The sequence below is a fragment of the Chlamydomonas reinhardtii genome, chromosome 4 (genome assembly GCF_000002595.2).
Source record: "Chlamydomonas reinhardtii strain CC-503 cw92 mt+ chromosome 4, whole genome shotgun sequence".
Taxonomy (NCBI): Eukaryota; Viridiplantae; Chlorophyta; class Chlorophyceae; order Chlamydomonadales; family Chlamydomonadaceae; genus Chlamydomonas; species Chlamydomonas reinhardtii.
Window position 1 is genome coordinate 3,001,626 of NC_057007.1, and position 20,478 is coordinate 3,022,103.

A 20,478-nucleotide genomic window follows, 5' to 3' on the forward strand; every position below is an offset into this window, starting at 1 on the left:
AGGCTGCCGATGCACATTGTCCATTCGTCACGCGGCAAAGAGTTGAGCACGGGGTGGGCTGGGTCGGGAGGATTCCCATGGATAGGATCCCGCCTTGACCGAAGTCTCAGAACAGGACCGCTGATGGCACGGAGTGATAGTGCTCGTCAAGAGGAGTCGATTGACACTACTTTGGTATTAAATGGAGGGGTTTTAACCCCTGAACAACAAGGTTTTGTCCGGCGGGGGGTCGGTCGTCCCCTCAAGGGGGGTCCCGGGGGATTTCGGGGCATGGGGTCTGGCACTTTGTTTCCTACCCCCCCCCTGCCCATGCTGCCCCCTCCCCCCTCCCGCAGGACGTCTTCCTCTTGCCCACTTGCCTGACTTGGCCCAATTCACAACACTACCGTGTGTCCCTCACCTTTCACGGCATCCTCTAGGCCCGAACACCACAGCTGCTCAGGTTCTGACCTCCCTCCACCCCTGGCTCCCTTCACCTTCCTCCGAAGTCCACACCCCAACAGACAAAGCAAGCACAATCACAGCGCATGAATAGTGCAAACCCTGATTGCTTCATGCGTGCAACATGTGCACGATTGAAGGCACAGCTGCAAAGTCGTCATACACGTTGTCGGTGTCACACACAAGCAGACAGGCCCGCCTCGTGCCCGCCGTCAAAAACCCAACCCGCTCGAGGCCGGCACCCCATAAACCTACCTTGTTTGCTTGCGTCTCCCATTCACTTTGTTTACGCAACAATCCTCACTGTGTGCCATGTGCCAATGTCAAACCTCGAGCGACAGATAGGGGCCATGTATCCAAGCCACGCAGAGGCCCAGCCGAAGGCTCACGGGTCATGTGCCAGTGGCTAGATTGTACGTATGGTGCTATGCAAGTAATGCAAAAGCCCGTCTGAGATTGTGAGGGCGTGGCCAGAGCTACCGCAGTTGGGGCTACAAGCAGTCCGAATATACAACATTTGTCATGCGGGTTCGAAACAAGTCAGGATTCAGGACGCGCGCATAAAACCAGAGCCGGAGCCAGTCAACAACAATGGCTTGGGTGCATGGGTTTGGTCGCGAAGCGCGCGCATCCCCGAATGTCAGTGCGAAACGCGGCCTCACGGGAAAGCTACCGGTGTCATTATTGCGATTGTGTTAACACCCCCATGCCAACAGCACCCGTAGCCCTTCACACCGGGCCTTGATGCCCAGCACGTTAAGGGACTAGCGTAATTGCTTCTTATTACCGTAAGTCCTCCCGACCCCCAACCGGGCCTCGCTCCGCGCACACAAGGTAAATACTGGACTCCATGATACCGTATTGCCACGCTGCAAGATGTGGACTTATTTCTCACGGCTTAACGACCGTGCCGGCATAAAGTTTATAACGGGGCCTCTCCGTGCACGGAATCGCCCAACACACCGCTCCCTTCCCTCACCCCAGACCTCATCACAGCCATCTCTCTACTTCCTCTCACACATTTGTTTTCCGTTCTTGCATCCAACCACTCATGCTCACATGCTCATTCGCAATCCTGAGATCCTCCTCATGAGGGCTCCCAGTCGCTATCCAGCTGCACCGGATGCGACAACATGTTTGCCCGGCTCACTGCACAACTGCCATCCGCCAGCTGCCGCAACAGCTGCGGCGACACGCCGCCGCCGCCACTGCCGTACTCCTGCTGCTGCTGCTCCTGGTACTGTTGCTGGTGCTGCGGCGACGCCAGCAGCCCGTGCGGGCTGCTCAGCGGCCCACGAGCATACGGCGACCCAGCACCGGCGCCGGCTGTTGCACCGGCGCCGAAACCGCCTGGCAACGCCAGCCCGCCATCCGAGGGCCTGGCGGTGGTGGCTGCGAACAGCTGGTTTGGCACCCTAGTGCCGTACCCAGGAGACATTGCGGGCGGCTGCCCAGCACTGGCTAGGTGCTGCCCGGCTGCCGCCCGCATTTCCAGGCTGCTCCCCGGGGACGCCACCTGCCCATGCGGCTGCAAACCCTGCAAGTTCTGCACCGCCGGCGAGCCGTACCCGCTGTAACCGCTGCCGTAACCGCCATCGTTGCCGTACCGGTCACCGCAACCGCTGCCGCCGTACAAGCTGCCGGCTCCGTAGCCGCCGCCGGCGGAGTCGTCGGGGGTGCCCGCCACGGGCACCGCCACGGGCAGGGGCTGCCAGGAGGTCAGGTCGGGCTGCGGCACCTCGATCACCTCGGCCTCGCCCCACGCACGAGCCGCCCGCTCCACCACTTGGTCCGTTGCTGGCAGCAGCTCGCGCGTGCGCCGCCTGCGTGGCGTGTGCTCGTGCGACGTCTCCTGGCCGGGTCCTTGATGGTGGTGATGGTCGTGGTGGTGGTGGTGGTGGCTGAATGCGGGAGAGCGGGGCGCGCCGTGGGGTAGAGGCGAGCCGTGCTGCCCCTGTTGCCGCCCCTGCTGTTGCTGCTGACCCTGCTGCTGCAGCAGGTGCTGCCGTGCCTGTGCCTGCGCCTGACGAGCCGTCAACAGCCGCTCCTGCTCCTGGCGTGACAGCAGCGCGTGCTGCGCCGCAGCAATCTGCTGCTGTTCCTGCCCTTGCTGGCGCGCCTCCGGCTCCTGCTGCTGCTCCTGCTGCACGTGCTGCCACTGCTCCTGGCCTTGCTGCTGCTCCTGGCCTTGCTGCTGTTGCGCCCGCTCCCTCTGCTCCCTCTCCCGCTGCTCCTCCGCCTCCTGCGCCTGATGCAGCTCCTGCAGCTGCGCCTGCAACTCGGCCAGGTGCTGGAGCTGAGCCAACATCTGAGCCGCCGCCTCCTCGTCGTCATCTTCGTTGGCGGCGCCGCCGACTTGACCAGATGCCCCCTGCCATGCGGCCGCTGCTGCTGCGGCCTCAGCAGCATGGCCGGCGGTGGCAGACTGCGCTGCAGCCGCGGAAGCCGCCAGCGGCTCCGGCAAAGCCCTGCCCATGGTGCGACCTCCACTGCCGATGCTACCCAGGCGGAGCCGTGTGGTTACCATGCCGTCCACGGCCGCGGCGGGGGCGGCGGTGGTGGTGATGGTGGCGGCGTCCGCAGCATCAGCAGCATTAGCAGCGGCTGTAGCAGTGGCTGTAGCAGGCGGCCCCGACGCACGCAGCGACGCCGGTAGGCCGTACTTCTCCCAGTGCACCGCAGGCGAGGCACGAGGCGACGCCAGCGGTGAGCCCGACAGCCCAGACGACCCAACAGCGCCGGCGCCGCCGCCAGTGGAGCCGCGGCGGAGGCGTGACGGCGACAAAAGGCTGCCAATCCTTCCCACAAAGGAGCTGGCGGCGACGGCGGCGCGGACGGAGGATGCGGAGGGCGAGTCGGGTGCGGCTCCCGCCTCCTGTTGCCGCGAGGCTGCGGCGCCGCCGCGGAGGCCGCGTGTGGGTTTGGGAGAGCCGGGAGCGCTGCTGTGGCCGCCGGCAGGCAGGCCCCACTTGTCCCACTGCACGCTGCCAGAGCTGTGACCTTGCAGCTGCAGCTCCTGCTGCTGCTGCTGCTGCTGCTGGTCAGTGCCGTCACCCAAAGCCGTAGTAGCGGCAGCACCGGAACCAGCTGTAGCAGCGGCGGCAGCAGGTCCAGCTGCAGCAGGCGCGCCGCCGCCGCCGCCGCCGCTGACGGACCGGCTGCCGGCGCTCACCGGCGCGCCGGCAATGGAGCCAGCGCTTGAGGCAACCCCCATTAGCGTGCCATCCTCCGATTTAAAAACACCCGCAGATGCAGTGGGCTCAGGCGCAGGGGGCTCCACCACGGAAGCTGCCGCCACAGGCCGCGGAACAAACGGTGCCGCGCCGGTGTCCGTGGTCGCGCGCGGCGAGGCCGCCGGCGAGGCGTTGCGTGAGCGCGAGAAGGAGTCCCACAGCGGCCTCATCAAGGCCGCCAGCCGCAGCCGCGGCGATGACGGCGCCGCGGATCCTGAGAACGAGCCGTTGGCGGTGGCGGCCGCCGCCGCGCGCTGCTGCGCCGACGGCGAGCCCGGCGGCAGGCCGTATCGCTCCCATTGCACGCCGCCGCTGTGCGTCGTCACAATGGACGACGGCTCCGCCGGCAGCGTTGGCAGGTCCGCCGACACGCCGCCGCTGGCGGCTTCAGCAGCTGCTGCCGTGGCGGCGGCGGCGCCTAGCACCAGCGGCGGCGGCGGCGGCCCCAGCGGCAGCGCTAGAGGCGGCGTGTTGGCGGACCTGCCAACACTGCCGGCGGGGGCGCCTACGACCAGCGGCGGCGGCGGCCGCGGCCGAGGCACCGCTGCTCGAGTAGCCGCCGCCGCCGCCGTCGCCGTCGCCGCCGCCGCCGCAGTCGGCTCCATGCCATGCAGAGGCTGCGGTGATGAGGCGCCGGCGAGGTCCGCGTCCGCGCCGACGCTAAAGTCGACGCTGCTGCCGGCGCTGCCGCCGCCGCCGGTGCTGTTGTGGTGGTTGTTGCTGGGTTGTTTGTGGTAGTTGGTGCCAAGGGCGAACTGTGGAGGGAGGGGGAGGTGCAGCGCCGTCGCCGGGCTGCCGCGGGCCGCAGCGCTGCCACCTGCTCGTGCCGCAGCCGCACCAGCACCAGCACCAGCAGCAGCAGCAGTAGCCGCACCAACACGAGCAGCAGTAGCAGTAGCCGAACCAACACCAGCAGCATTAGGAGTAGCAGGAGCCGCAGCCGCACCAACACCAGCAGCAGGCGACGCACCAACACCAGCAGCAGTAGCCGTAGCCGTAGCCGCTTGGCGGCGGTCCGCGGCAACGCTGTGGTGGTCGGCGGCGGCTGCTGCTGCGGCGGCGCCTCCCAAGGAGAAGGACAGGTTTACCGCCGCACTGTCCGCTTCGTCTTTGCTGCGGCGTCCCTGTTGCTGATCGTGCTGCTGGCTCTGCTGCTGATCCTGCAGCAGCAGCTGGCGCCGCCGCCGCTCGTCCTTCAAGCGCTTCAGCTCGTCCAGCTGCCGCCGCGCCGCCGCCAGCGCCGCCGCCGCCGCCGTCGTGGGACCCGCCGCCACCGTCACCTCTGGCGCCGCCAATGGCGGCGGCTGAGTCTGTGGCGATGGGGCAATGCCCATGCCTGCGGCGCTGCCACCACGGCTGCTGCCCGGCGCTGCTGCTGTTGCTGTTGCTGGCGCTGGCGCCGGTACTAGCGCTGGCGCTGACGCTGGCGCTGGTCCTGGTGCTGGTGCTGGTGCAGCGGCCGCAGCGGCTGTGCCCGGTGCCGCCGGTATCCGCGAGCTCGGCGACCGACCCGGAGTCAGACCTGCGGCAACGCCAGCACCACCACCACCACCGCCGCCGCTGCTCGCAGTTGGAATGCCGCTCGTGAACGCTCGCGGCGTGACCGCAGGCGACAGCGCTGATGCCGCCGCGGGGCCCGATGCCGCCGCGGGGCCCATGCCTTCCGTCGAAGCTGACGCGAATTTGGTACTGCCGTTTGCGGCAGTAGCAGTACCGGCAGCAGCGGCGGCGGCAGTAGTGGGTGAAGTGGTGGCGGCGGCGGCAGTAGTGGGTGAAGCGGTGGCGGCGGCGGGCGCGGTCTGGCGGTTGGCACGTGGCGAGGCAATGCCGTACTTACTCCACTGCACCGAGGGGGTGCTACCGGCAAGGGGGCTGGCGCCGCCGTCGGGGGTGGAGGCAGCGGCTGCGCCGCGGCCTGTGGAGGAGGCGGCTGTGCGCTGGGTCGGGGGGCTGAGGGAGTGGCGCGGCGAGGCCGCGGGGGAGCCGGTGCGGGAAGGTGACCTGCGTGAATTCGGAAAGGCCAATCACATAGGTTCAGGCAAAAAACAATGCTTGGGCTTATGTGTATGGAATAATGATGCCGTTGGTGTCTGATTGCTAACGAACTGCATGCGGTCCGTGCAGTCCGTGCGGCAGCCGTCGAAGAGCCGTCGCTCAGACCCACACCAGCGCGCCCGCGGGGCCCTGGGCACGCGACACCCAAACACACGGGCGCGGCCTTTGGCATGCCCAAAGTGAACTGGCGTTGGCACCGACTCGTATGCCGCACCGGGCACCTGAAAGGCCGCAGTACCTGAAAGGCCACGCACCTGAAAGGCCGCAGTACCGCCGCCACCAGCCGGGCTGACGGTGACGACGGCGCCACCTGCTGCGAAGCCCCCGACCGGGCCCGCGCCGGCGACCCAGGCGGTAGGCCGTACTTGTCCCACTGGACACTGTCCCCGTCGGACCCCGCCGCCGCCGCGGCGCCGCCGCCGCCGGAAACGCTCACTGCCAGGCCGGCGCCGCCGGCTGGGGAGCTGTAGCTGGGGCTGGCGGCGGTTGCTACAGCCGCGGCAGCGGAGCCGCCAGGCGCCGCGAACGCAGAGATCTCTGAAGACCGGGCGCCTGCTGCCGTGCCGGCTGCTACTGCTGCCGACGTTGACGCGGCAGTAGCAGAAGCAGCAGCAGAGTTCCCACTGCCAGCGCCCGCCGCGCTTTCGTGCTGCATCAGCTGCAGCCTGCTCTTGCGCTGCTGCAGCTCCTGTATCTGCCGCCGCGCCTGTGCCAACGCGTCAGAGGTCCGGCCGCCCCCGACATCGACATCAACCCCGCCTGCACCAATCCCTGCCCCCACGCTCGCAACGCCGCCACCGGCTGTAGCACTACTGCCTGCCGCCGCGGCTACTGCCGCGGGCGGCGGCGCCGCACCACCGCCAACACGAGGAGCGCTTCCCCTGCTTGCTGCTACAGCCACTGCCGGAGCCCCTGCTCCTGGTGCTTCCGCGGCGAGCCTTTCCAGCAGCGCGTCACCACCAACCGCCGCCGCCGCCGCCGCCTTACGCACGACCACCGCGGTAGCAGCGGCAGCAGTAGCACCAGACGCCGCGGCACCCTCACGAGGCGAGCTCGCGTCCACTTCGGCACCAACTTCCCGGATGGGCCACAGCGGCTGCACGCCACCGCCACCGCCGCCGCCGCCGCCGCCAGCTGAAGCGGCCCCCACGCCGTCCACAGCCGTCGCCGCCGCCGCCGTGAGACTGCTGCTGGTGCTATGCACGAGCGTTACCTCCTCCCCCGATGGTTCGTACATGTTCTTGCGGGATGGACGGTACCTCAGGCCCCGACTGGCGGCGGCGGCGCCCGCCGCCGCCGCCACGTCGGGCGCCGCCAGCGACGCCACCCCAAACGAGAGGCTGCGCCCAAACGACGGCGTCGCTAGAAGCGACATTGCGTTCTGGCCGCTAGTCAAGACCGTACCGCCATCCACCGCCGCCGCCGCTCCAGCAACAAGCGCCCCCACCGCCTCCGCCTCAAGCCAGCCGCCGGTGACGTCGCCGCCAGCGGCACCGCCGCCGCCGCCGCCGCCGCCCACGCTGTGGAATGCCGCGTTCGGCAGGCCAGCGAAGCTGGTGCGCTGCTGCTGCTGCGGCGGTGGCGGCGCCAGCGACACCGGCGCTCCGCTGTGGCTGTAGCGCTGCGGCAGCGGCGGCGGCGGCGGCGGCGCGCCGCCGCCGCCAGCCATGGCTGTAGCACTGGCGGAGGCGGGGGTGAGGCCCGAGAGGAAGGCATCTGAAGGCTGCAGGTGCTTGCGACTGGAGAGGCGGCGGCCCGTTCGCGAGCCATCCGCACCCAAACCCATGCCGCTTCCGTTGCCCGCGTCCGAGGCGCCGCGGGCGGAAGTGGCTGCGCGCTGAAGTAGCTGCGGCTGTAGCATCGCCGCGTCGGCACCTGCTCCGGCTGTAGCAAAGCCGCTGGCGTGTGGCATGGACGGCGACGGCTGCAGCATTGGGTGCAGTCCGAAGCTGCTACTGCCGCCGCCGCCGCCGCCGCCGCCGCCGAGGCCAAAGGCACCAAAGCTGAGGCCGGAACCGCTGACGGCGCTGGGGACGGGGCTGACGGGGCCGCCGGCGGTGGTGAACGTCGCGACCGAGGCGTTGGTGGCGCCGCCGCCGCTGCTGCTGACGGCGCCGCCGACCGCGCCTGCGGCAGGGACGATGTCGAAGGCTGCAAGGGCCGCGCGGAGGGAGGAGGGGTTGTACGGCGACGTACGGAAGTCGCCGGTCGGCGAGCGCTGCAACGCAATGGGGAAGGAGCCGAGCGAGCCAGACCATGCCGAGCCGCCGCCGCCGCCGCCGATGCCAATGGGCGCACCGCCGCCGCCGCCGCCAATGGTGCTGAACATGGTGGTTGCACGCTGGAGCGGTTGGTGGTTGCGGCTAGCGGTTGCCGTCTCAACCAATTCCTGGGAGCTGGTCGACAGCTCCGGCACGGTCGGCAGCGAGGGCCCGACCCCCAAGTAGGAGCCTGCGGCAGTTGCGGTTACGGTTGCGGTTGGCCGCACCAGTCCAACCACCGGACCGTTGGCGCCGCCACCTCCGACGCCGCCGCTGCCGTATCCCGCCGCGGGGCTGCGAGCAGCTGCTGAGGCCAATGGAGACCCGGCGGCAGCGGCGGCGGCGGCTGTAGCAGCCGGTGTGCCGAAGCCCAGACCCTGAGTCGATTGCGACGATGCAGGCGAGGCTGTAGCAGTCGCACTGGTTGCGGAGGCGGCTGTAGCTGGAGCTGCGATTGTCACATGCAGCAGTCCGTGCATCTCGGGCTGGGCAGCCAATTGTATGATGATGTCGGTTCGTAGGCCGGGCGGCAGCGAGTTCAGTTTGGACAGCAGCATCTGTTTTTGTTTTGTTTGTGTGTTGGAGAAAAAGCACAAGGAAGATTGGTTTGTGTGTTGAGGCTCAACGAGCACGAGAAAGAGAGGGCGTTAAATTGGTGTTGTGTGCTCCGAGAGGTGAATGGGATTGCAGCCAGCGGGGAGCAGTGAATGGTCGAAGGCAAGTATAAGATGTTCATGGTGCGCTGCTAGCAGGACCGGCCTTTGCTGCTCCCGCTGCATGCATCACCAACCAGCCCACCCACCTGCACGGTACGGGTGATTCCAGGCGATGCCGCCGCCGCCGCCGCCGGGCTGGCGGCGGGCGTGGATGGCGGCGCCGTTGCCGTTGCCGGCGAGCGCGGCGATGCCGCCGCCGCCGCCGCCGCAGCCGCCGCAGCCGCCGCCGCGGGCTGTGTGTGCAAGGGCTGTGTGCGTAGGGGTTGTTGTGGAGAAGGCTGCTGGGTGGCGTGAGGCGAGGGCTGCGGCGGCGAGGGCTGCTGCTGGGAGGGGGCCACGAGTCCGCTGCCGCGGGCGGACCCGGGAGGCGAGGGCTCAATGGGGCAGACCTCTGCGGGCGCCTGCAGAGAGACATGACATTCTGTACAGTTGACAACTTGCTTCAAGAGGTGGGGCATCTGACATCAATCCGTTTTTGTATTGTTGAGCGCGCCACGGTTGCATGGTGGGCGACATTGCCCGACAACGTGTCACAGCAGATGCGGTATGCGTAGCACAGTAACCAGCTCCCCCCCGTGGACGTCGGCACTTCATACTTGTGATTGAATCACTCCGTTGCCCATGAATGGCTACCTCCCGCCCCCCCCCCCCCCAAAAAAACAAAACTCCCCCACAGTCCCCGCGCCCCTGTCAGGTCTCTTACCTGCATGTCGACGTCCAGGGCCATGCCGCCGCCGCCACTGCTGCCACCCCGCGCCCTGTGTGTGTGTGTGTGTGTGTGTGTGTGTGTGTGTGTGTGTGTGTGTGTGTGTGTGTGTGTGTGTGTGTGTGACAGTGAGTGGAGTAGAGCAACGGACAAGATCAGGCCGACACGTGCGCGGCCGATAAGACTAACGTAACGCGGCAAGCAAGCAGTGGGCCCTGCCTGCGCGCACTCCTGCTACTGCCTACTGCCTGTCAACGGTTTCGACTACACTCCCTTTCCGCGCACGAGCCCCACCTGACAACAATGCGCCCGCCGCCGCCGCTGGCTGTGCCGCCGGAGGGGCCCCGCCGCTGCCGCTGCATGGACCCACTGCCGCCGCCGCCGCCACCCACACTGTTGTTCCGGCCGACCACCTGTTGGTGCAGAGTCATTCAGCAGTACGGTATTGCAGTTCAGGAGCTGTTTTGCAGGTTTGTTTTGCAGCAGATGAGTGGCGATGCGGCGTGAGGCCCTCAGGGGTGGAGCCGCCCTGGCCCCCGGACCGCTGCTGTTGCTGCTGCCGGTGTGCGGCGCACCTACGCCCTACCCCTGCCCCGTTGGTTCCTTGTGCTCTTCTATATCAAACAGCCAAACCCCATCGCCCCCTCCCTTTTATACATTAAACCCCTCCCTCCTTCCCTCCCTTCCTCCCTCCCACCCCCTCACCTGCAGCAGCTCCTCGATGTCGGCATCACTGCTGAGCGGGTTGATGGTGTCGATCTCCACAGACCGCCGGTGAGACGCAGCAGACGTGGAGGCCCCCGCGCCGCCGCCGCCGCCGCCGCCGCCGCCGCCCAGCGATAGCCCAGCCGCCGCCGCAGTGGGCTGTGCGTGCTGTGCGTGCTGTGGTTGCTGCTGTTGGTGTGGAGGCGGCGGTTGTGTAAGTGCCCCGACGGCGCCGGCGGGCATACCTGGTAGGGGCATCAGGGCGCCTGGTGCTGGTGCGGGTGCGGGTGCGGGCGCAGCAGGTGAGCTGCCGCTGGCGGTGCCGAGGGGGGCGCCAGCGGGAGCGCCAGCGACGGTGGCGGCGCCAGCGCCAGAGGCGGCGGCGGCGGCTGCCCCGCCGCCGCTCCGGGGTGGCGCGAAGCGGGAGGGCTGAGGCTCGCGGTGGTGCAAGAGGTGGTGCTGATTGTGCTGGTGTGGGTGCTGGTGTGGGTGCTGGCTGTGGTGATGGGTTTGGTGGAGCTGGTTTTGAGGGTGCTGGTGCTGGTTCTGGTGTGGGTGCGAGGAAGCCTCCGACGCCGGCACTTGTGAATGAGCCTGGGGGCCACCGGTTAACACGGCATCAGGGTCAGTCCATGTGAGGTCAGTCCATGTCCGTGGGGTCAGTCCGTGGGGTCAGTACCAAAGTAAAAAGCTACAGCCCGCAGCAGGCGTTTGCCCAACCACCCGCCCGAGCACTGAGTACCGGACGCCGCCGCCCGCCTCGCTTTGCCGCCCTTTGTACACACACAAACACACACACGCTGTCTTTTCATTGTGCTTTCTAACACACGGCTTTCTCCCCTTCCCCGCCGGCGTCATCCCTCTCATTGGGCTCATGCAGTTAGCCCCCCCCCCCCCGCCCGTTCGCCCGCACCCGGCCGCATGGCCCTCACCTGCGGGCCGCCCTCCCCGGATCCAACAACGTCTCCGGATCCAGATCCGATGCCTCCGGAAGCACACTCAGATCCGGATCCGGCTGCGCCTGCATGCTCGCCGCCGTCCATCGAAGACGCCCGGCTGCTCTGAGCGCTCCACGGCAGTGGCTGCCCCGAAGCCTGCGGGTGTCGGGGGTGGGGGGTGGGGGGTGGCGGGGTAGGGTTACACTCATGTTTAGCCAAGGACATGGTAGACGGTAGGCGCTCTTGGGGGAACAGCAACGGGGCTGGGGTGGGGGTTATATGCCCAAGACCAATCAAATAGGGAGTGCTCAGCACGTGTGGGGCTGGGGCACAGATTTGAGATTGGGGGTTACAAGAGTGTCAACTTGTGTGTGGATGGGAACTGTGATGACGGCTGGACAAACAGCCCTGGAAACTGCTGCGTGACCGGGAAAGCAGCGCAGCCGCCAAGCGGACGAACTCAAGACGTTCACGTGCGGTGATAGCCGTGCATGTGCACAAACACAGCCACAGCCACACACAGCCACACACAGCCACACACAGCCACACACACACACACACACACATAGCCACGCACACACACACACACGCACACACGCACACGCACACGCACACAGCCACACAGCCACACAGCCACACACACACGCGCGCGCGCGCGCTCTCACCCGCTCCGCGATGTATTCGTAGGAGGCGCGCGGCAGGGGCGGCGCGGGCAGGCCCGGCTCTATGTCGGGCTGGGGCGCGGGCTCGGCCTGACCCACATCATCCTCCTCCTCGTCATCATCGAACAGTAGCCTGCGTGTGATGTGCGTGTGGTGTGATGTGACGTGGTGTGTTGTGTTGTGACGTAATGTGATGTGTGTTGAAAAGAAATGTGATGTGTGTGTGTGATGTGCGTGCGTGTGCCATGTGGACAACGCACAGAACGCGTCTTAGAGAGCACAAGGACGGAAGCACGCAGGACTGTACAGACCTTAAAGCCCCCCCCCCAACCGAACAATCCTCGCCCCTTCTTCCAGTGAACGTAAAGTTTCCAGCCAAGTCGAAATACAGCCCAGCGCACTTTGGGTTGAGTTCTTATAGCCCTCACCCCTCCTCCCATCCGGCCCAGCACCACCACCCCAATTCCTCTCACACCGGCCGGGCCGCGCCGCCTTTTCCCGTGCAGCCTGTTACCTGCCCCTCCCCCACGGCCTCCTCCCCACGGCCTCCTCCCTGTCCCTCCCCCTGGGACCTAATTTGCGGGGCTCGAGCACATACCCCCACCCCAACCCCTTCCTCCATACACACACATGCACACACGCCTGCCGGCCCGCGCCGCCTCCTCCCTGTTCCCCATCCCGCCACCTCTCTGCCCGCTCTTTTGCATTGGGTTCGATTCAGTTTGGGCTGGAATCTTCAACCCCACTCCCAATCCCACCTCCCCGCCGCACCTGCCGGCCCGCGCCGCCTCCTCCCTGTCCAAGCTGCGGCGGCCCTGGTTCACCAGGAAGCTCCGAGCCATGAACTGACGCAGCCCGTCGATGGAGGAGCGCCGCACGCGGCCGCGCTGCGAGTGTGGGAGGGGCGAAGTGCGGAACTTGGCAATGATTGTGGGCAATGATACACCTAGCCCGCTCGTACTACTTCTTTTAATGTTCTCGCAAGATTTCTGGATTTTGCCTCACCTTGAACCGCCCCGGAACCAGATCCATGTTTGACAGCTCCGGCATTGAGCCTGTGCTCCGAGACACGCCGCCGCCCTCGCCGCCCGAGCCCTCGCCGCCGGCCCCTGCCGCCGAGCCGTCAGTGTCCCACATGCGCTTTCGCAGCGCCTCTGTTCCCTTGGCACCCCTGCGGTTGGGTGCGGTGGACAGAGGCAGGCGCGGCGGCGGCAGCAGCGGGCGGGAGGGTTGCAACGGCCGGATTGGTCGGGGCGGGCAGGGTGCGGGGGTAAGGGGATGCAGACGGGAGGGGAGGGGGCGTGTGGCAGGGTCTGAGGAGTGCTTGGCGTGTCAGGGTGCGGCAGGTATCGTGGGACTCGCACCCTTGCTGCCTTGCACCCCCAATAGTCCCAACAACCCACCCAGCCCCAACCGCCACCCCAGCCGCCAACCGCCACCCCAACAGCCAACCGCCAACCGCAACCGCCAACCGCCACCCCCCGCCCGCCTCACTTGAACATCATGGCGATGCGGATCATCTCCACGCTCCGCCGCAGCTTCGCCAGCGTGCTCCTGCTTCCCGCCTCCGCCCCCGCCACCGAGCCCGCCCCTGGCGCAACCGGCTCCGTCACCGGCCCCTCCCCAGCGCCAGCACCTGTGCCGCCGCCCCCAGCGCCGCCGGCTGCTGTTACTGCTGCTGCTGTTGCTGTCGGCCCGAGCTGATTCCGGGAAGCGGTCCGCAGCCCTGCGGCTGTTGGTGCTGCTGCTCCCGCTGTGTGTGCTGCTGGCCGCTCCGTCGAGTGCCCTGCCGCGGCAAACTCAAAGCCCGCGCTCGGCACCTGGTGTGGCCCCTGCGCCCTCGGCCGGGGCTGCGCATGCGCCTGGCCTGCTCCCGACGCAGCCGCAGCTGCAGCTACAGCTGCAGCTGCAGTTGCCGCGGCGTTGCGTGCCTGCGCCTGCTTGAGCTCCGCGATCTGCAGCTGCAGCTGCGCCAGCAGCGCGTCCTGCGGGGGGGGGGGGGGCAGCCGGAGGCGCACAATGCCAAACGTTGGACCCTCACGCATCCAGTTGAAGTACTGCAGTCTGCCCGCAAGAACCATACACCTCGCCCGCACGGCCCTTTCGCCCACACAAGCCGTGCTGCTGGCCGCACACGCCCCATATGCCCCCTGCGATGTCACCCCCCCCCGTGGCCCCACACGCCCACACACGCCCACACACGCACCGTGCTGGTTCGCTCCTCGGCTCCTCCCGCCAGCCCAGGGGCGGCGGCGATGCCCGTGGGGCTGAGAGACGGCCTGCGGGGGGAGGGGCGCGAACAGAGCGCCTGTCAGATGGTGCACAGCGAGTACCGTGACCGTGCCGGCGGCAGCATCATCTGTCAGCGGTGACACTGGCAGGCCACCGCGGCCACCGCCGCCGCCGCCGCCGCCACCGCGCCAAAGCCGTCACGACCCGTGTACGCATGTGGCCCCTAGCCCTTGGCGCGACACACGGCGCGACACACGCATCCGCCAGGCACACGGCACTCACGCCACCAGCTGCAGCAGTGACGAAGACATCTCCGCCGAAGGCACCGACAAGCTGTGCGCTAGCACGCCTCCTGCTCCTCCTGCTGTTGCCCCTGCTCCTTCAGCGCCTCCGGATCGTCCGCCGCCACCAGCTCCGCCACCAGCGGCCGCGGCGCTAGCCAGCAGGCGCTGCCGCAGCTCCACTGGCACAAGGAACTCAGTCGCCTTGTAGACCACCACGTCGTTCCCCGACCCACTGCCGCCGCCCGCCACGTCATCCCCCGAGCCGCCACCGCCGCCGCCGCCAGCAGGGGCGGCGGCGCCGCCGCCCTCGCTCATGACCGCCGCCGCCGTCGTTGTCATGCCGTTGCCTGTCAGGCTCTGCTGCTTCTGCCCTGCGGCTGCCGGCCGCGGCGCACCCACAGGCGTGCTGATGGCGCGAAGGCCGCCCCTAGTGTCGCCGCCGCCGCCGCCATTGGCCGCGACGCCCTGGCCAGGAAAGCCGCCGCCGCCGCCGGCGAAGAGGGGAGTGGCGGCGGCGGGCAGCGTGCCGCTGCCACGGGGCGAGCCAGGGTTGCGGAACATGGTCGCCAGGCTTCGGAGCACGCCTGTGCCTGTGAGAAGAGGGGTTTGGTCCCTTGCATTGACTCGGCATGAGCAGAGAGTACTGGAAGGTCAGGGCTTTGGTCGAGAGTACGTACGGTACTGGCAAACAACACCCGATGCACCCCCTGCTTGCATGCTGCTGCTACCCTTGTCCCCCCCCCCCCCCACACACACACACGCGCGCGCTGACACGACCCCCACTGACGTGCCTCGCCCCGCACACGCGCCCTGCCCTGCCCGCACCCGACGTAGGCGAGGCGCGAGCCGCCATGCCGCCGCCGCCGCCGCCCTCGCCGGCACTGCCACCGCTGCCGCGTTGCAGTTGGAAAAGGCTGGGGCCGGCGCCAGCTCCGTCTGCCGCGCCCGTGCTAGCCCCAAGCCCTATCATACCGCTGCCGCTTGTCCCGCTTGCTCCGCTGCCAACACCATGCAGCATGGATTCGCCTCGTCCCAGCTTGGTCATAATGCGTCTGCGCGGACATCCCCGCCCAGCAGGAAGCGGGTAAGTTTACGTATTGAAATCGGCAAAGTCTTAAGGCAGAGGCGCGGATTGATCAGTGTTGGTGCGGTTTAAAGGCCTACTAAGTTTTGACTTCCTTTATCTACGATGTCTGCAAGAGCTGCTGCTGACTGTTTGCCATTTCCCCCGCAGCAGTGTGGGCGCAAACCGACCTGCGTGCCCGTGTGCGTGCCCGGCTCACCTCATGCTGCCGCGCTTAATCCAGGCTCCGCCGCTGCCCTGAGCCTGCTCCTCTGCGTCCGAAGCTTCATGGCTGAAGCTGTGGGACAGGACGCCGGGCGAAGGCAGGGGGGGGCCAGAAGTGGAGGCACCGGCATGTCTCCAACCGACATGTCGCCGCAGTCAGCGCGTTCCCGCGTGACGTGCAGTGTGTACCACACGGCAGCACCATGCACCAGCCCCAGCCCGCACCTTGCACGCGCGATGGTTTGGCCAGTCTCTGGCTGGTAGAACTCGAGGTCCCTGCATCAGTCAGGAGTGTGGCGTTCATCGGCCCACCTTCCAAAGCGTAGCGCAATTGTCCATGATGCTCGTCTGTTTCTAGTTTATGCCTTGACACCAAAGCTCAAAGCCAGCATCAATGCCATTGCGTGCAGCGTTGCCGAGAACGGAAGGGCCGGGTCAAAATGGCTTTGTTGTTGCTGCTTACTCTTCAGTCTGCAATTCCTCCTCCCTTGTCTTGCGAAATGTCTTAAACATTCTTTCTGGTGAGAGCGGCCTTTACGCCGTCCAAGGGTCAATGCTCAAACGCGCAAGAGCGCCTTACGCGCTGCCTTGCTACTCCATTTGTAAGTAAAGTGTCAAGGTGTAAGAATTTGCTAGGTCAAAGAGAAGTTACTTGGCAGACTTGCACCAAAACGGGCGAGCCTGTAAGACCCATCTGCTCGCGAAAACGCTGGTAATAGAAAGTCTTCACATGTCGACTGTGGAACCGGCAGTGGCAGCGCATGCTCAGCCGCGAGAACCTCGAGCATGCCCCATGCAGCTTCTGCTTCCATTACTGCAGTTGCCGAACAAATAGTCCGAGGACATATATAAGCGTTATATAATACAACGTTTCCAGCAACACACAAGACATTTGGGCCAGCTTCAAGCAAAATGACGTCCCTACACGCACTGTCCCCTGCCAGCAACATTCAAGCTTCGCGTTGTGTGCGCCGCGCACTCCCAGGCCAAGCTAGGTATGCATCTGTACTAGCCACACCCCGTCTACCCGGTCGCCGCACCGCGCCGAGCAGCACGCAGAACGATGGGCCAAGCCCCTCCGCCAGGCCGGTGGTGCTGGCGCGCTCTCTCTTCGACAACCGGGGGAAAGACGACTTTGGTGACCGCATCCTTGCGTCGATACCCTTTCTACTGCCGCTGCTGGATGGCCTGCCTTATGGTGAGCTGGCCCGCTTTGGCCAACAAATTACGTGTGGTCTTTCTTATAGCCACATGTTGTGGACGTCGTGAAGGCGCTGCTGAAACGAGCACGGGGATATGCGAGGCGGAGGTCGATGGTCGCGAGCGCGCGTAGCCTCACGCCCCGCTGGCACCGTACCACCGCTCGCGCTCTCTTAGCGCAGCGCCGTGTCGCGTCCAGAGGCTCACACACGGCTGTTTGCCACCTCAAATCAATTGCGGGACGAGTAGCGGCTGCGTTCGCAGCTCGCGCGCAGTTGGTGCGTCGAGGGTGTTGCAGCGCGACTACGCTGTCAGCTGGGGTCCACTTTTCTCCCTCCACAGGCTCCATTAGCTGCGTGCAGCTCGCCAACCCCGCCAGCGCACGCCTCCCCCCTCCCAGCCCTCTTCAGCCAAGTCTGCTGCAACAATACCTTCTACAAACATTCCCCAGCTCTCAGCCAATCCAGTCAAGCCAAGCCCAAATGCCCGGTGCTCCATTCCCTCTCACACGCACGCGCATCACCACACGCACTCCAACCCTCAACACCTACCCACAACCGCCAACTCCCCCTCAATCCCCTCCCCCACCCCCCGGACGATTCTTGACTATTGGCCCTCTTTCCTTGGGCTCGGGCAAATAACCCCCACTCCGTTCTGCACATGAACGGCTGCCCCCCCCCCCCGCCCCCTTGCAGCCAAGTTCATAATGATCCAGTACCCCTTCGTGGCCCGTGCCTTCGCGCCCGTGGCCCCCCTGATGTACATCTACCACGCATTCCCCTTCGCGCCGTGAGTGTCCGAGAGGGTGTGTCTGTGTGCGTGTGTGTGCGTGTGTCATGAAGTGTGGATGTGTCGGGAGGGTGTGGGTGTCAAGAAAGTGTGGATGTGTCGAGAGGGTGCGGGTGTGAACAGAGGGTGTGGTTACGTGTTTCTTCAATGGGTTGCACGCCCTCCCTCCCAAAGCCCCCCCTCCTCCCCAACCCACCCAACCCAACCCCCCAACCCAACCCACTCAACCCAACCTACACACCCATTTCCCCCCCACCCAACACCCATCTCGCCCCACCCACAGGTTCCTGGTGTTCCTGGCCATCTACGCCGGCATTGTGAACAACCAGGGCCTGCCGCGCTTCGTGCGCTACCACGCCATGCAGGCGGTGCTGCTGGACGTGCTGCTCATGTGAGCGGGGGGACAGGGGGAGGAGGGGAGGGAGGGGGAAAGGGGGGGGGAGGGGAGGGAGTGTGGGTGAGGGGAAAGGGGGGCACGGGAGGGGGGGGGTTATTTGCACCATTCCCAGCAATAAACCAGTGACACGGAGACGCTTGACAGGGGATGGGATGGGAGGGGACGGGAGGGGCCCCAACAGCACGTGTGCGTGTGCGTGTGCGAGCGTGTGTGCGGGCGCCGCTGCTAAGTCGAGGTACCAGGGGCAGCGCCGTGTGGGCACTTGCAGCGGGGCCTGCACGCGACCCCTACTGCCACACCGCTATGTGGCTCCCTTCCCTATCCGGTGCCCCTCCCCTTTTCAGTTCTTTGTCCTCAACCTCTCCCGTCCTCCTCCCCTCCTCCTCCTCCTCCTCCTCGTCCCTCCCCTCCCCCCCCCCCACAGTATCCCGCAGGTCATCCTCAACGACCTGTGGAAGGCGCCCACCGACCCCCTGGGACTGCAGGTGGGTGGGGGGAGTGGGTGAGGGGTATGTGCGTGAGCCCAACGGTGGGGTGGGGGTGGGTGGGGGGTGTAGATTGGGTGGGTGAGGGTGGGGGGAGTGTGTTCTTTTTGTCGGCTTAGGCGGTAGAACGTAGACAATCAACTCGCGGGGAGTGCAGGGAGAAGATCATTCCGTACGCTGCCTACCCCCAACCTACACCCGCACACCTATCCCTCCCTCCCCTTACACTCTCCCTCCCTGGATGGCTATCCCCCCTCCCCCCCCCTCTACCCGCCCAGGCCTACATCACCGCCTACAACACGCTGTTCCTGTTCACGTCGGTCTGCGCCGCATACGGCATTGTAGGTCGGGGTAGGGAGGAAAGGGAGGAGAGATTGGGGGAGGGGGTCGGAAGGGGGGAGCGAGGCAAGGCCCGGGGCAATTTGGGGGGGGGGGTGGGAGCTAGTTTATTCCAATTCCAAAGAAACCAAGACCCAGAACCATGGGGGGCTGTGATGAGTTGGGGCTGTTGGGGCGGGGGGGGGCTGAGATGCCCGTGCCTAACCAAACAGGTTTCCGTCGCCCAACCAAGGAATACAGTGCCAGAGGGGGGGGCCAGGGGGCGATGGGTTCGCGGTGGGGGCAGAGGGCAAGGGCACACCGGGTTTTGTGCTGCAGCGTTTCCCTGTTGCCCGCGTGGCCATCACTAGCAGCATCAGTGGCGTTACTACCAACGATGAACGGCAATATCCCTCAAGTGCTTCAAGAGGGGACATTCCAAAGCACGCTAGGACAATTTTATGCTGCCAGGGCAGCATCATTCGCCATTTTGCCTCCAACTGCCCACCACTTCCACACACCCACTGCCACGGCCCCCACCCAACCCCACCCCCCCGTCCCGCAGGCCTCCTCGCTGGTGGGCGTGACGGCGCGGCTGCCCATTGTGGCGGAGGCGGCGGACGTGCAGGTGCGCGACTGAGGGAGTAAAGGCGAGGAGCTGGAGGAGGAGCTGGGGAGGAGGAGGAGCAGCCGGAGAAGCAGCCGGAGGAGCTTAGGCAGAAGCGGGAGCGGAGGCAGAGGAGGAGCAGCAGCAGCAGCAGCAGCAGGAGGGGAGCTGGAGGACCGGAGCTGGAGGAGCAGGGCGCACGGGGGCAGCCGTGGCGGGCGCGCAGGCAGTGCAGGCTGCACGCACAATGGCGGGCGCTGGCGGGCGCTAGCGGGCTCGGGGCAAGGATGGCAGCGGCGCGTGGCGGCAGCGCTCTGCACCGGGGTCAGGCGCAGCAGCAGCTGGCAGGTTGCCACGTGCCGGTGTGTGTGTGTGTGCAGCCGGGAGCCGTACTTGCCCCTGCGGCCCGACACGCGAGCTGCACGCCCGGGCGTGTGCAGCACCCCGCACAGGCGGCGGTGGCGCGGGGTGGACACGGGCGGAGGCGGCGGTGGTGCCGGCCTGCCAGGTGGGAGGGAGGGAAGGGCACGAGGTGCCGCCAGCGCTGCTGGGAGTGGCCCGACGCAACGACAGGGAGGGGTGGGGAGCTCGAAGGGTTTGGCGGTTGGCCGGCAGTTGAAAGGCCGCGGCGGCCCCAGCAAAATTTTGTAGCGTGTACCGGAACCACGCCAGGCCGGCAGTGGGTCAGGTGGGCTGTGTTGTAGTGGAGAGCGGAGAGCGGAGCGAGTGAACAACTTGGAGCGTGGGTCGTGCAATCCAGGAGTTGCAGGTAGAGACGAGAGATTTTGACGTGTTGATTTGAAAAAGCTTCATGCTTTTGTTTTTGGAGGGTGCAACCTGCAGGGAGGTAGTGATGTATGATACGGTACGGTATCGTTCAGGGCGCATTGGTGCGGTGAGTGAGACGACAACACGGAACCAAAGAACGCCTGACAGGGATATCGAGAGGCCCGTCGACTGGCACATAACCATGTGGCCGAGGGGCCCCAGCCTGCCCCAGCCGCTGTCCCCACTCCTATCAGAAGTGGACATGGATGTGGTTGCACGCTGGCGAGTGAGTGGCGGGTTGCGGCAGCTGTTTAAACATGTGTAACACAGTGTGAGCCCTTGGCCGCTCGCCCCGCAGCCCCACAGCTCACAGCCCCGCTGGGAGCTGGCAGC

The 20,478-nt window shown here is 66.5% G+C and overlaps 2 protein-coding genes across 4 annotated transcripts; one reads left to right on the forward strand and one right to left on the reverse strand.

Annotated features, from left to right (window-relative positions):
- Positions 1-274: 274 nt before the first annotated feature.
- On the reverse strand, positions 275-16,240 carry CHLRE_04g225000v5 (uncharacterized protein). Of its 3 annotated transcripts, XM_043061976.1 has the most exons (18): positions 15,985-16,240; positions 15,747-15,797; positions 15,517-15,594; positions 15,059-15,285; positions 14,232-14,823; positions 13,924-13,996; positions 13,212-13,702; positions 12,723-12,888; positions 12,476-12,604; positions 12,360-12,406; positions 11,721-11,850; positions 11,050-11,211; positions 10,118-10,711; positions 9,707-9,825; positions 9,410-9,464; positions 8,793-9,107; positions 5,984-8,547; positions 275-5,675 (listed from the first exon to the last, which is right to left on the reverse strand). In XM_043061976.1, the coding sequence occupies exons 1-18, from the start codon at positions 16,032-16,034 to the stop codon at positions 1,529-1,531; spliced, it is 9,990 nt and encodes a 3,329-aa protein (XP_042925329.1). In that variant the 5' UTR covers positions 16,035-16,240; the 3' UTR covers positions 275-1,528. The 3 variants fall into 3 exon arrangements, with proteins under 3 accessions (XP_042925329.1, XP_042925330.1, XP_042925328.1); XM_043061978.1 differs by lacking the exon at positions 12,360-12,406 and having other exon boundaries at positions 12,489-12,604; XM_043061977.1 differs by lacking the exon at positions 12,360-12,406 and having other exon boundaries at positions 5,951-8,547; positions 12,489-12,604.
- Positions 16,241-16,380: 140 nt separating this feature from the next.
- On the forward strand, positions 16,381-20,422 carry CHLRE_04g225050v5 (uncharacterized protein). The gene is made up of 6 exons (XM_043061979.1): positions 16,381-16,719; positions 17,417-17,510; positions 17,794-17,901; positions 18,332-18,392; positions 18,671-18,733; positions 19,276-20,422. Exons 1-6 carry the CDS (start codon positions 16,434-16,436, stop codon positions 19,348-19,350), a joined length of 687 nt encoding a protein of 228 aa, XP_042925331.1. The 5' UTR covers positions 16,381-16,433; the 3' UTR covers positions 19,351-20,422.
- The last annotated feature ends 56 nt before the right edge of the window (positions 20,423-20,478 follow it).